The sequence below is a fragment of the Camelus ferus genome, chromosome 5, assembly GCF_009834535.1.
Source record: "Camelus ferus isolate YT-003-E chromosome 5, BCGSAC_Cfer_1.0, whole genome shotgun sequence".
In the NCBI taxonomy this organism is placed as follows: Eukaryota; Metazoa; Chordata; class Mammalia; order Artiodactyla; family Camelidae; genus Camelus; species Camelus ferus.
Genome location: NC_045700.1, coordinates 4,900,097 through 4,915,018, shown reverse-complemented (window position 1 = coordinate 4,915,018; position 14,922 = coordinate 4,900,097). Strand labels below are relative to the sequence as shown.

Below are 14,922 nucleotides of genomic sequence, written 5' to 3'. Positions count from 1 at the left end.
GGCTCGGGGCCATACTCCTAAGGGGCTGGATTTAAACCTTGAGCCTGCCTGGCCCCTCAGCTTCGGTAACCCTAAGCCGCACAGCAGCCACGATCTCTGGGAGATGTCTCAGCCAGGGGCACCCACGGAACCCCAGCACGGTCCTCAGGCCCCACCTGTGGGCGTGGGCAGAGGAAGGCTGGGAACATGGTTATTATCTAAGCTCTGTGCAATGTGCCTTTAAGGAAGACACATTTTGGATTTCCTGGGCCAGCCTGAATGTCCTATAATTTTCTACTTTTCAAAAAGGCACTGCATTTAATGTAATATTATTTTTTTCCCTTTAAAGATTTTTTGGGGGGAGTCATTTTAGCTTCTTTCAGGTGGCATCTCCTGGTTTGGGGACTCCTGTATTTGCAGCCTCCAGGTGGCAGGCCCAGGCCCACGGGTCAGGGACTGCTGAACAGGCAAAAAAAGTCATGGGCACCCCTTGCCGCCCCCTGCAGGCAGGCATAATTCTGAATTGACAGAAGAAAAAAACTGAGGCTCAGAGAAGCCACAGGCCTAGGCAATACAGGTGGATGGAGGGGCTGAGACAGCTGAGGCCTGGCGGCTCCAAAGCCCTAACGGTTGCTGACATAGACCAGTCACCTGACCTCAGTGTTCCCATCTGTCAAATGGGGGCAGATAGCTCTCAAGCTGCCCAGACACTGGTGAAGGGAGTGACAGGACCCCAGATGCCATCAGACTCATCCAGGGGCACCCCCTTTCCCCCCAGTGCGTGCCCCCAGCCTCCCCTCATTACCAGGGGCTTCTTGTACTCATTGGGTTTGATGCAGCGGATGAAGTAGGGCTGGCAGTTGGTCAGGATCTTCATCAGCTTGTCTAGGGACTGCTTGAACTGGCCTGCCAAGGTGGGGGGCCGCTTGCTGGAGTCTGCAGACTGCAGGCAGAAGCACAAGGCACAAGTGAGGGGCTGGGGGGCTCTGCCTGGGGCACAGCAGACCCACGGCACAGTGAGGGCTTCTCCCAAGGTCCCACAGGTGGGCAGGGCTACATCATTCATTCATTCATCTATCTATCACAGTCTCCCTAAGTGCCTACTGCATGCAGGTGTCCAGCTAGATCCTGGGGAACAAGAGGCAAGCAAGACAGGGCAAGCCTCCTGTCTAGGAGGGATGGCCCCCAAGCGGGGTGCACGTTCAGGTTTTGTGTAGGTTTTCTGTGCTTTTTTTGAACATTTTATACTGTCCACTGTAAGCATCGCAGTTAATGCCTACAGTTTTAAAACAAATGCATCAAAATTCTGGACACAAGAGAAAACAAAAAGTCCAAGTCCCCGGGCAAGAGTAGTGTGTGGGTTCGTGCAAAACTGGTCTCGGGTGACGCTCCTTGATCAGACCTTCCCAAAATCAAACGTGCCTGAGCACACATATGTGCCGCCAAGCTGCACCCGTCTGGGGGCGGGTCTTCATGCTTTAATGCCTCTGAGAAGAGGATGTTGTCTCGGACTCTTCATAGTAACAAAGGGCAGCATTTTCTTGTTGTCCTGGTTTGTAAAATGACATGTGTTTCCCTCTGCTGTCATCCTGTTCCCGGAAACCTCGGGGAGAGACATGCTCCGGGGACCCTACAGAACGAGGCCATCTTTTGGCCTCAGCTGTGGAGAGTCTAGACCCGCTTCACCGGGTTCCAGCCCTGGGTGGTCCCCACACAGCCTCACGGCTCCTTGGTGCCTCTGGGCCAGCTCTGCACCTGTGGGCCCTGGGGCCCCAGGAGCTCCTGCAGAGGTGGCAGTGGGGGTGGGGAAAGGTCAAGGGCACCTCGGTGTGGCTGGAGTGGAATGTGTGACACGGGGCGAGGCTGGGGGGTCCTCAGCCTGCACGCACAGTCCCTGAGCCACCGAGCCGGCCCCATCTCTCTGCCCAGGGGTGTGGGGTCCTCATCAGATGACTCACAGGGCTTTCCTGGAAAAGTCACTCTTAAGGGATGAAGGCCAGGCAAGCAGTGGGGGACCGAGCCCACCTGCTAGGATACCCTAGGGCGCTCTCAGGAGACCAGGGGTCTCTGCTGCCCATCTCCCGGGCCAACAGCCTCAGTGCTGCCGCTGCCACCCCTCCCACACACACGACACACACCACAGATACACACACCACACACACCACAGACATCACACACACCCACAAACAGACACAGAGCCCAATACAGAAACAAATAATATTACCAACAGCTGTGGAGCCCTTTAGAGACCCCCATGCCCTGGGAAGCAGGTGCAGTCCCCTGCCTTTGCACCCTGACTAGGAATCCAGACCCCAGACCACAGGCCGGGGGGATGCCCCCTGCCTGTCTGACCCCCAGGGCCCCACCTTGAAGAGCTGCCTGACAGCCTTTGCCTGGACGATGGTCCCGTGGCCCAGCTTGTTCTTGGCGGACTCTATCCTGAATATCTCCTGCAGGAACTTGTTCTGGGAGGAGTAGACCAGGGCGAGGATGTCCCTGCTCAGCACATCCCGATTCTTCTCCAGGAAGCCTGCAGGGAAGCAAAGCCCCCCGCCTGGCTCAGCCACTCCCACCAACCCACCAGGACACCTGCAGGAGCCCTAGGAAGGCCACCCTCCCCACACCCACCTCAGTCCCCGATCCCCACCACAACCCCCCATCCAAGCTGCCACCAGTCTTCCTGGCCCTCCTCTGCCTGCCCAGCCTCTCCGTCCTGAGGGACATTCCTGCTGTAACAGAACAAACCTGACTCCATATTGGATCTGTTCCTTTGGCTCTAACCCTGTGCTCTGTTCCCTAGGCTCAGTCATGCTGGTTCTGCGCCTTTTGTAAAAGAATGTTGCCTAGAGCCTGAAATATACAGGAGAGCCCATTCTCAAGGCTCTGACCTTTAAGGGTGTAACACTTCCCCATTCATACGGAGATAAAAAGTTGCAGAACAGAGAACATGTGTCTTGTTGGAGGTTTACAGGAATATCATGACAGCTGCAAGAACAGAGGATTCTGACACCAAGAAGTTTGCAATAACCAGCCATACCTCCTCTGTATTCAGTATAAATGAAGCCTAAATTCTAACTCAGGGGAAGACAGTTCTTTGGGACACAAGTCCTCCATCTTCTCAGGGAGTTGGCTTTCCAAATGAAGTCGCTATTCCCTGCCCCAACAATTTGTCTCTTGATTTATTGGCCTGTTGTGTGGCGAGAGGTACAGCTCGGACTCAGTAACACTGAGACCACACATTGCCAGTCACCCCTTTCAACCCCTTCTATGCTCCTCTGCCACCAGCGTGTCTCTTCCTGGGGTGTTCTTCCCTCCTAACCACCCAGGCCAACTCCACCTTGTGCTTCAAGGCCAGTTCAAGCATCATCCATTCCAGGAGGCCCACCCGGCCCATACGTGGGGTGAAGCGCTCTCCTCCGGGTCCCTCCCTCCCATGCAGCCCTTCTCCTGGCCCTGCTGCTTGGTTCAGGGATGGTCCTCCACCAGCCACAGCTCCCTGGCACAGGCCCAGATGGACCATTGGCAGGAGGGAGTCTGTGCCCCTTGACATCCCAGCCACTGCTGTCACTGCCAAACACACTCAAGAACCAACTAGCAGTGAGACAGGAAAGAAGAGGGCAGGGCACAGCCATTCAAGAAATAACACGGCAGTTAACACCAAAGTGGTGGAAAATTCAACTCCCAACAGGACTTGAGGCCCAAGATGGTGGGTGATTTGACTTCCAGTGACCTTGAGCTTCATTATACACATTGTATTATATTAACATGGTAAATGACACTCCCACAGGCGCCATGACAGTTCCAAGGCTGACCATAAAAAGTCAAAAGTAGGTGATGGCCCAATTCCTGGGAACCCCAGCCCCTTCTTCAAAGTAGTTGGAATAATTCTCCCACTTGATAGCATAGGAAGTTTCTGAGCCCATAAAAACTAACCACCCGCAAACCTTGGGGCCGCACTCCCTTCTGAGTGAGACGCCCACACTCTGTCTATGGAGTGTGTCTCTACTGAGCTCCCAACTCCTTCACCTCGTGACCTTTCTTTTGCCTTCTGAGACAGCATGCACTCTGTCTGTGGAGTGTGCATCTCTCTGAATAAATCTCTTTTACTCAACTGTGGCTCATCCTTGAATTCTTTCCTGTGCGAAGCCAGGACTCACACTTGGTGGGGTGCGTCCCAGGGACACGGCCCTCCTCTCACCCACATTCATTTTCCTGCATCACCAGCACAGAGGACAGAGTGCCGTTCAGTGTGCATTTCTGGGAGACCTTGAGCAAGTCTGATTTGGGCAACTGCTTGTTTACATAAAGGAGCTAAAAACAGAAGGGGAGGAAAAGGAAAGTGAAGAAAGCTCCCCACCCCCATAATTCCTGAAGACCTGGCTGCCTGGCCGCCTCCAAGGAGCCTGGAATCTGGACAGCAAAGCCCAGCCACTCCTGCCCAGAGGCCCACCTTCCCCGCCGGCCAGTCCGTGCGGGAGTGGCCACGTCAAAGCTCCCCTGTGAAACCAGAGATGGGGTGCTAGCTGTTTTGCTCTTCCTGGAAGCCCAGAATGGGTGAAGAAAGAAAAAGACTAAACACCATTTAATAGGGGGAGAGTAGAGCTCAGTGGTAGAGTCCACGCTTAGCATGCATGAGGTTCAATCCCTGGAACCTCCATTTTACATAAATAAATAAGCCTAATTACCACCCCCCACCAAAAAATTAATCAACCAATCAATCAATAAAAGAACTTTAAAGAAAATAAATTCTCCTCATAATGAGTTTAAAGGGCGCTGATCTTGGAAACGGACGTGTGCCCATAGGCCACGTGTGCACAGTGTGTGAGCAGATGTGTGTGCTTGGCCAGAGGAGGTTTAGGAACAAAGTATGTCTATAACTAACCCACTGAGGAGACGCTAAAGGCCTGGGAGCCCCAAGGCCCCTCTACCAGCCCTGCTTGGGGCCTTGAAAGGTTCTGCTAGGGCCAGAGGCCCCTCCAACGTGAAGACTGGGCCTCCAGAAATCAGAGGGGGTTAGTGCATGGGCTGGGCTGTTTTCTCCCCAAAATCCATATGCTGAGGCCTCAACTCCTAGTACTTCAGAATGTGAGTGTATGAGGAGGTAGGGCCTTTATGGAGGTAATTAAAGTGAGGCTGTTAGGGTGGGCCCTACTCCAGGGTGACTGGTGTCCTATAGGAATAGATAAGCGCGTGTGCACACGCGCGCACACACACACACAGTCACTAAAGATGCTGGAACAGGACGCCATCGACAAGGAGGGAGACGTCAGAAGGAACCCATCCTGCCCACACTTGGTCTTGGCCCCCTGGCCTCCAGAACTGTGAGAAAAGACATTTCTTTACCTCTCTGTAGAACTTGCTACGGCAGCCCCAGCCAGGGATCTAGGTGAGGCAGGAGGGAAGAGGGCTGGGCACGGCCATTAAAGGAGTGACGGCACTCAGCACCAAGATGGCGGAAGACTCTACTCCAGCAGACCTTGAACTTCAATGTGCACTCATTGTAATACAATAGCTGCTCAGTGGTGCTCCCACAGGTGCCAGGACAGTTTCAAGGCTGCCCGTAAAAGGTCAAAAAGTGGGTGATGATCCAGCTCCTGGGAATTCCTGCCCTTTCCCCAAAGTAGTTGGAATAATCTTCGCATTTGTTAGCATATGAAGTTACTGAGCCCATAAAAACTAACAACCCCACACCTGCTGACTGATCTCACTCTCCTAGCTGACTCCAGGCTCTGAGGCTGTGGCCCTCCCTTCTGAGTAAGATGGCCCGCGTTCTGCCTACGGCGTGTGTATCTCCCAGGCCGGCCTTTCTCTTGCCTTTTGAGATGGCCCGCTCTCTATGCAGTGCGAATCTCTGAATAAACCTGCCTTCACTGTACTATGGCTCACTTTTGAATTCTTTTCCTGCACGAAGCCAAGGACTCAACTGAGACCTGGGACACAGCCATCCTCTCTTGTCCCATTTTCCTGCATCACAGAGGGGAGAGGAATGGACTTGCCTGAAGCAGGGCACAGAATCACAGGGAGAAGGCGCTGCAGGGCTGCTTCCGGAAGCCAGGCTAGAGACGGGCCAGGGCAGGGCTGACGGATTCATCCCTCAAGGGCCAGACCCTGACTTTCCTCTCCCACCCTGCTCCCCTGTAAGTCGTCCCACCTTTTAGTGGGGTGCTCTGTACATGCCTGCCCAGCTGCGTGTGGGGTCTGGGGTGGGGCTGTGTTACTGAGGGAAGAGGGAAGTCTGCCTCCCACCTCTGCCAAGAGGTGATAGGATTGTGGTGGCTGGGGGAGCTCGGGGCCCTGCAGCCCACACACAGCTGGGAGTGGTGGGAGTATGTGTGCGCTGAGAGGTTCAGGGCAGCCCCTCTCCCAGCTGTGTGCCCAGGGCTGCCTTCTGCAGATGGAGGTGGGCAGACACTCGGAGGCACCCTCTGTCCCTCCAGGCTCAGGCAGAGCCTCCTCGTCCCAGGTCTTCTCAGAGGGAGGGGAGGACGGAGGCATCTTGGGCTCAACAGGAGTAAGTGGGGCTTACATCGTTGGCATAGCAGGGCACCCAAAGAGAAGCTTCAAGGACCAGGAGAAGAATTTTGCATCAAAAAGTCTAGAAAGAATCTTAATCTCAGCATACATGAAAGGCTCAGATCGCTTCAAAAAGTTAAGCTTGGCTTTGACTTACGCATAGAGATTGGGATGGGCCATGGCTTCCCTATGTTCTGGGATTCTGAGGTCCCACCAGCTCTGGTCTTTCCCACTTGGAAGCGCCCCAATGCCAGGATCTGGGGGGATTTCTGAAGGAGCCATCTTTCCCCCTCACTTCTCCAACAGAAATCACCCCCTGACCTCCCAACATCTCACCTGTTGTACGTAAAAACACCAGCCCCTCCCCCTCCTGCTCCTTGTCTCTCCGACTGGAAAGTGTGCTTGGAGCATCCTGACTCCGAGTTTCCAGTGAAACAGACCAGAGCACCTCATTTCCCCATACGAGCCACAGAGTGACAATATGACCATCTGTCCCATCTTCCTGATCACAGCACACACTGGCCACCTTTCTCATTTTCCCAAGCACACCAATCATTTGATCACCCCAGGTCTTTATCTCTCCAATCAAAACCATGCTTGCCTTTATCCCAGCTCACACAAAAATGGATTCGAAACAACAAATTCATGCTGTATAGTGCACGGAACTATATTCGATATCCTGTAGTAACTTATGGTGAAAAAGAATATGAAAAAGAATGTATGTATGTGTATGTGTGACTGAAGCATTGTGCTGTACACCAGAAATTGACACAACACTGTAAACTGACTATACTTGAATTAAAAAATATATATATATACATACACACACACCAAAAAATGGATTCGAAATGGATCCATTTTAGTCAAAGCTAAAAGAAACCAAAACAAAGAACTCTTAGAAGAAAACACAAGTAAATCTTGGAACAGACAACAGTTTCTTAGTCATCACACAAAAGCACAAGCAACAAACGAAAAAGAAGGTAAGCTGGACTTCATTAAATTAACACAGTTGTGTGCTTCAAGGACACTATCAAGAGAGTGAGAAGATGTCCCAGAGAATTGGAGAAAATATTTGCAAATTGCATATCTGAGACAGTACTTATAATCAAAAAGAAGACAGTAGCAGGTGCTGGTAAGGAGCTGGAGAAATAGGAACCTTCATGCAGTGCTGAGCAGCATGGAAAATGCTGCAGCCACTTTGGAACACAGTTTGGTGTTTAGGCAAAAAATTAAACAGAATAACCCTCTGACCCAGCAATTCCTCTCCCAGATGCACATCCCAAAGAAGTGAAAACATTAAACAAGTTTTATGTAGATGTAAAAACTCGTACATGAGTGTTAGTTGCAGCGTAATTCATCAGAGCCCCAAAGTGGAAACAACCCAGATGTCCATCAACTGATGAAGGGATAAACAAAATCTGGTGTATTCGTACAGTGGTATATGGTTCCCAGATATAAAGAAACAAAATACTGACACGTGGACAATGTGGATAAACCTTGAAGACATGCTAAGGAAAAGAAGTAAGTCACAAAGACCACATATCGTATGATTCCATTGACATGAAATGTCCAGATGGAACAGGCAAATCCATAGAGACAGAAATCAGTGGTTACCTAGTGGTTGGGGAGGGTTGGGGGCAAATGAAGACTGACTGGGGGTTTCTCTTGGGGGTTCTAAAGGTCTAAAATTGTGGCTGCCCAATTCTGTGACTATACTACACAGCACTGAGTGGTAGACTTAAAATGGGTGAATTACATGGTGTGTGAGTTCTCTCTCAACAGAGCTATTGCCAACAGAACAAAACGAAACAAACATGCCTGGTCCATTGTCTTCCCCCATCCCATTGCTAGCTCTGCCAAATGACCTTGTCCCCTTGGCCTGTTTTTGCGTGGCCCCCTGGGAGCGATCCGGATTTGGAAGGAAGGGGCCGTGGAGAGGGGCTGCACCCACCTTCTGCCTGGTAGTACACATCGCCGGCAAAGTGGGCGATGCCAAAGCGGGCGTCGTGGATGTTCTTGGGCTGCAGGAAGGCCTTGTTGTTGGCGTGGACACTCTGCAGTTTTTGCACTAAGGTGTTGTCTGTCCCCTGGAAGAGCAGATGCCCTGTGGGCTGAGGTGCCAGGGTCCAGCCACCCAAAGGTCAGTGAGCACACCTCCCAGGTCTTGGGGGGCTCCCTCAAGGGGACAAAGCAACTGAGCTTCGAGTGACTGAGGGCCTTTCTACAGACAGCAGATGGATACTCAGGGGTTGGCAGCTTGTTGGGGTGAGTGAGGGCCCAGGCGGGAGAAGGGACTGCCCATCACCGGCTCCCCTGCCCCCCTTCCCTACAGCTGTCCAGGGACCATAGCTCCGGCTCCTCGCTTCTCTGGATCTGAGCTCTCATTGACTACATATGCGAGCCCATCTCCCTGAGGACAGTCAGAGTCCCCTGAGGGTGAGAATGAAGACATCTCCTTCTCTTTCTTACACCCTTTGCAGCCCTTGGCCCATGAGGCTTAACAAGTCCCCTCTTGGGGTATGCTCTTGAGTCTAAATCATCAAGTGGGAGGGAAGGTGGAGACACTGGGCCTTCCTGGAGGAGGCAGGCCTTGAAAGAGAGGAAGTCTGGTTGGGCTGGGGCTGGTCTGCTCATTCCCAGCCGAGGTGCCAGAAGCCCTGGGTAGAAGGAGGCCACCCCAGGGGAATTACCCACACTCAGGGGCTCCGCTGTCGGGGGTGCAGGGGCACACCTGTGGGAAGTGGCTCTCCTCATCCAGGAGGGAGATGATGCTCATTGGCTTGAGGGCCAGCAGGTCCAGGGTGGGCCGGTTGTCCGTGTAGTGGATGTGCTCCCAGGGGATGTTCTCCGAGTGGTACTCCTCTTGCTCCACGGTGAATACATGCTGCACGAAGAGCTGTTGCAGGTGCTCGTTGGCCAGGTTGATGCAGAACTGCTCGAAGCTGCGGGGCAGGGTGGGCTCAGTCCCTGCAGCAGCTGGCTGCTGGCCCGCCGCCACACACCCCCACACACATGCACACGCTGAGACATGCACAGCCTCCCTCTGCCTCCGCCTCCATTACCTCCTCCAGCCCCACTGCAAACGGACTCAGAGAAAGGAGGAGGCTCTGCATATCACCAGGCCCCCACCTTTGGCCCCCAAGGTCCTCTGCCAGGCCTGCCTCTCCTGACATGGAGACAATCCTTAGGGGACCAAGTGTCCTGTAGCAGCCCCAGCTCCATGGGCAAGTGGCTTTGGCATTAAGATGAGCTCCTGGAGAGCCAGTATGAGAGCTGGGCTCCTCTGCATCAACCAGACATACTCCTCACCCCTGCACTGATCCTCTAAGGTTCCCTGCCTCAGAAAACAGCCCCTCCGCTCATTACCTAGGCTCAGGTCAGAAACCAGGCAGTCTTGCCTGACCCCCCACTTCCCTCCTCCCCAACTCCCATCAGTTGTCAAAGTCTGGCCCATGCTCCCTCCAACACAGCACCTGACCTGTTTCCTTCTGTTCACCCCAGCCCAGCTGCTGCCTTCACCCAGGCCACCCTTCTTCCTCCCCCAGAGGACAGTCATGGCCTCCTTGTGGCTCTCCCTGCCTCCAGCCTCACCTCTCCAATCACTCATTAGACATTATGGCTCATTAGACAGCCATTCGGGGGAGCTTTCGGACGGGCAGATCTGACCATCCTCTCCCCCTGCTTTGAATTCTCATGGGCCTGGTTCCCCGTCGTTCACAGGAGCCAGAAAGATGGTGACACTGGCCTGCCCGTCTCTGCCGGGGGTGGCCCCGGTCACTCGGCTCCTCACAAGGCTGCAAGGGCACCTCGTCCTTTCCCACCTTTGAGTCTCCACACGTGAGACCCTCCCTCCTTTCTCTGACCGGCCCGTCCCACTCATCCTTTGGGTCTCACTTGGGCATCTCTTCCTCAGGAAGGGTTGGCCATTAATTTATGCCAAACCTCGTGGTGCCTGAGACTGGTTGTCCAAAGTCTGTTGGCCCAAGGGATGCGGGAACAGGAGTGCCACGTGCTCTGCTCCCAATGCGCTGCCTGGAGAGCATCCAGGGAACCCTCACAGGAGGTGGGACGGGCAGGTGACTGGGTACCGAGTGATATAGCACTGCTCGCTCCTTCACATGGCCCCACTGCAGCCCTGTCTCCAGCCCAGCTCATGGCTCCTTCCGGGAAATGCCCCTGCATCCATGGCCAGCTCCCACCCCCCAGCTACTCATCCACCTCCACAGTGTCCAAAGTTGGGCTTAGTCTGCTCAACTGCCCCTCTCAATGATCAGAATCACTTTTTGGTTCATGGTACCTTAGAGCTTCCATCATGTTGGGCTGCGTTTTACCAGCCCTGCCCCATCCCACCTGCCCCCAGTGAGCTGGTCCTGGAAGGCTACAATCCCAGTGTGCTTGTACTTGGAATGCCTTGACGATCTTGGCCAAGGGGTCTTCTCACACTTCATCTGGAGGCAGGGCCTTGGGCAGGGGCACGCCAAGGACAGGCCAGCCCCTGGCTCCTCTGACAGTGCCCATGGGCCTCTCCTGGGAGCTGAAACTGAGCAGGACCTGGCAGGACCCTCCCGGGTACAAAAGCACCTCCGTGCCCTCCCTTTCTTATTTGTAGACAAAGGCTCTAGTCTCCTAGGCCTTCCCAGAGTTCCAAAGAACAACTCAAGCAGTTGCTAACTAGGGAAGTAAGGGAATGCAGAGACAAAGGAAAAGCAGTCAAGAAACAATAGTGCAAGAAACTAACACAGCACTGTAAATCAACTAAACTTCAATTTAAAAAAAAGAAAGAAAGAAACAATAGTGCAGTAATAGTCTCAGCTCCTCCTCAAGGGATATCCATAACTACAACCAGACCAGGGAGAGCATGGTGACTACAGGCTGATCACAAGCACATAGATCTCAGACTGGTTGGAACCAGGAGGTTGATCATTAAGATTCCTGAAACATCACCCTGCTACCTCACCACCAACCAATCAGAAGAAAGTCTACAAGCTGATTGTGCACACTGCAATTCTCACCCCTAAAGTTGCCTTTAAAACCCCTTCCCCAAAAGCCATCGGAGACTTTGGGTTTTGAGCATGAGTTGCCTGTTCTCCTTGCTTGGCACCCTGTGATAAACACTATACTTTCCTTCACTGCAACCTGATATCAGTAGATTGGCTTTGCTTGGGGTTAGGTGAGCAGATCTGAATTTGGTTCAGTAACAGAACCAGTCCTAGGCTCTGTCCTGCCCAGCATTTTAAATGAACCAGTCTCACCTGGTAAGCAAGACTGCAGGTAGGATGCTCCCTGCTTGCTTGTTTCACAGTCCTCACTTCCTCATCTGAACTCCTGCTGCCACTTGATAATGTCCCAGAGCATCTCTTGTCTTCATCTGGCTCCCCTCACCACCCCTGTCTGCCCCCATACCCAGCCTTCATCACAGTCTCAGCTGGGAATTAGTTTTCTGCCCTGCCTTATGCCTCCAGCTCTTCAGCCTCCAGTCTGGGATGCCGGGACCCTGGGACACTGGATCAGAAGGGTCTTGCCTCACTTTCCCTCTGCCAAACTCAAAAGCCAGGGAAAGACTACAAAGCCCCAACCTTCCCCCATCACCTAGGATGACATCCCACCTAAAGAAGCAGTCGAACTGGTATTATTGATTTCCATTCCCTATTAACTTCGTGTGATAATTTCTGCTAGTTCATGAGGAAAGCAGACAGCTCAAGAGGGGTGACAGCTGCTGGGGCCACAGCCTGACGTCTGGGGATGCTTTTACTTATGTGACACTATCTGGGCACATTGGGGATGCCAGGGGATGTGCATGGACGGCCTCGCTGAGGAAAGACACAGGCCTGCTGAGGGGCTCACCGGGGCAGCTGTGAGCGGAAGTGAGAGACCCTGCTCCTGGGCCCCCAGGGCAGGAATGGCCACCCTCTAGCCAACTCAGAGAGCACAGTTTATCTCCCACTTTCTGAGGGCAGGTGAACTGCTCTTCATACCTATTTTTCTGGAAATTTTCAAAGCCAAAGATGTCCAGGAGGCCGATGGTCCTTCGTACATTTTTGGGGTCCTGGGTGGGTGGGGTGAAAATTGCAGTGTTGATCTTCTTCACGATCCACAGGAAGAGGTGTCCGTAGATGCCCTGAGGAGACACGGGGTAGAGCCCAGTGGCTTTGACGCACAAGAGGCACTTGCCCCTGTCTCAAAGTTTCCCTGGGAAGTTCCACACTGTGGATCTCACGGACCTACCGAGGGATACGATCCCCACTTTAAGACAAGAGACCAAGTCTGGAGAGGCGAGGACGCCCACAGTCACCAGGCAGGTGACTGGCAGAGCTAGGGACTTGCCCAGCTGTCCCTGCTCTTCCCAGTTGTTCACTAACAGGCAAGGAGCCGAATTTAACAGAGAGACCCATGGGCCCCTTCTCCCACAGCTCTGTACCTTGACAAAGGCATCCCTCCGGTCCACAGCCTGGGCGATGTTCAGGGGCCTTGTGACAAACTCCCCACGGACGGTGATGGAGTGCTTGGTCAGACAGTCTCGGAGGGCCTGGTCCTTCACCTGGGAAGGCAGGAGGGGGCTGGCATCACGGAGCAGGGCTCCAGCACTCTCTCATGACCTGACACCCTCCGCCTGAGGCCTGAGGGCAAGAGATGCTCATGACTAGGGCCAGGCCAGATCAGAGCCAGAATCAGGATCCCAGTCCAGGGTCAGCCTGAGCACTGGGGTATCAGAGTTTTCAGGAAGGATGCACCACCTGGGGAGGCCCCCAGCATGCTGGTTGCTTGGTTGACCAGTCCTGTGCTGGTCTTCTGGTGCCAGGTCCCCCACTGGGTGGACCCGGGAAAACCACGGGCAGGGAGGGTTCTGAGGCCAGATCATTGACAACCAAAGGCACTCCTGCCTGGAGGCTGAAGGCCCAAGGGAGCAAGAGGAGTCCGGATGGAGTCCCTCCCTCCATGCAGGGAAGACTGAGTTGGCAAAAACCCAAGTTTCTAAGAACTCTGAGCCAAATGAAGAACATTAGCGGCAAAATATGCCTACCTAATGTGGTTCCTTTTTTTTTTCTTTTTTTTTTTTTTGCTTCTGATTCTATCAATTTCCCACCGGACCTGTCAGTGGGGTGTGATGGACATCACGATGCCCCTCCCAGTGCCGGCCTCTCTTACACCAAGCCGAGGCTCTGTTTGGTCTCTTTCATAACGTGGAGGGCTGATGTTCTGAGCTCATGCCACTGTCCCAGAACAGCACCACCCAGGGAGGAGAACTGGTGGCCAGGACACAGGGCGGGGACCTTTTGATATCCAGGCACTGGGTTATGGGAATGGGGAGAGCCTGAGCATGGGTCGGGTGGAAAGTTGAGTAAAGGCCACGGACGAGCAGGTAGATCCGGGAAAAGGGAAGAAACACCTGTTACAGCCAAACCCATCACTGCCACTACTTTGTCAAGGATTAGCTCCACAGCCTTGCCCCGATTCCCACCCCCAGGACCTGCACTGCGTCACAGAGGAGCTTAGGGATTGAGCTGAGAGCTCGGGAGGGGCGGTCTGCCCAGGCCCCTGGGGTCCCTCACGGAAATGGAACCTGGCAGGTACAACGGCCAGGGTACCTCCAGTAACTTCATCGCAGTGGGAAAGGCAAGAGTCTCCATCACATCAGAGGAGTCCAGGTTCTCGAAGATCGCAGCTGCAGAAAGAGGAGTGACCCTGAGTGGCAAGGGGCCTGAAGTGATGGGACAGAGACCCCGAGGAGGCAACCCCAGAGCCACACATTAGAGACAACTGCCACCGGGGCTGAGGCACTGCCTCTCTGGACACTGCTTGACAGCCATGGCCTCCCTGGTGATGATCAGCACCTTAACTGTGAACCACTCTTGGAGGACCCTGAGCTTTGACATCCTCCCCCGACCCCATGAGGCCTCCAAAATCATAGCCAAAATTTTCAGTGTATTTTCCCAAGATGGGGTTAGATCGTGTGACCTCGGAGGGCCCTTCAGGTGAGAACTCGCAGGGATTTCTTCCTCCTCTGTGCCAGTCCCCCCCATCTTCCTCCCCATGGGGTGTATGTGGGGTGGAAGCAGCATTACCCATGAACTGCACATTCCCCAGGTGGAGGATGGCGGCCAGCAACTTGCTGAGGTCCCAGTTCTCAGAGTCAGAGAACAGTAGGATCTTCATAGCGGAGCGGACGTGGGCATAGTCCTTGGTGTCATCGATCCCCTCACAGGAGGTGCAGTTGCCCTACAGGATTGTGACATCAGCTTTCTGGGGCCACGTCACCCCACCCCTCCTCCACTGTAGGGCCATAAGGCAGAGGCATGTCAAGGACTCAGCCAAAGGGCCCTGACCTGATAAGTGACACTTCATAGGCTCTGGGTAGCTCCCAAGGGGCCACCTGGAGGCCCACGCTTAGAAAATACACAAAGCACTTGAAGGCAGACTCATGGTAACATA

General features: G+C 53.7%; 1 protein-coding gene across 2 annotated transcripts in view; it reads right to left on the bottom strand.

The window, feature by feature from the left end:
• MYO7B (myosin VIIB) overlaps positions 1-14,922 on the bottom strand; it is an 89,315-nt gene that overhangs the window by 35,497 nt on the left and 38,896 nt on the right. For both annotated transcript variants that reach the window (XM_032479218.1, XM_032479219.1), the window contains exons 9-16: positions 14,556-14,709; positions 14,079-14,155; positions 12,911-13,030; positions 12,468-12,610; positions 9,224-9,434; positions 8,444-8,579; positions 2,346-2,509; positions 785-922 (exon numbers count right to left, since the gene is read on the bottom strand). In XM_032479218.1, coding sequence (XP_032335109.1) covers positions 785-922; positions 2,346-2,509; positions 8,444-8,579; positions 9,224-9,434; positions 12,468-12,610; positions 12,911-13,030; positions 14,079-14,155; positions 14,556-14,709 — 1,143 coding nt within the window. The remainder of the gene's footprint in view (positions 1-784; positions 923-2,345; positions 2,510-8,443; positions 8,580-9,223; positions 9,435-12,467; positions 12,611-12,910; positions 13,031-14,078; positions 14,156-14,555; positions 14,710-14,922) is intronic.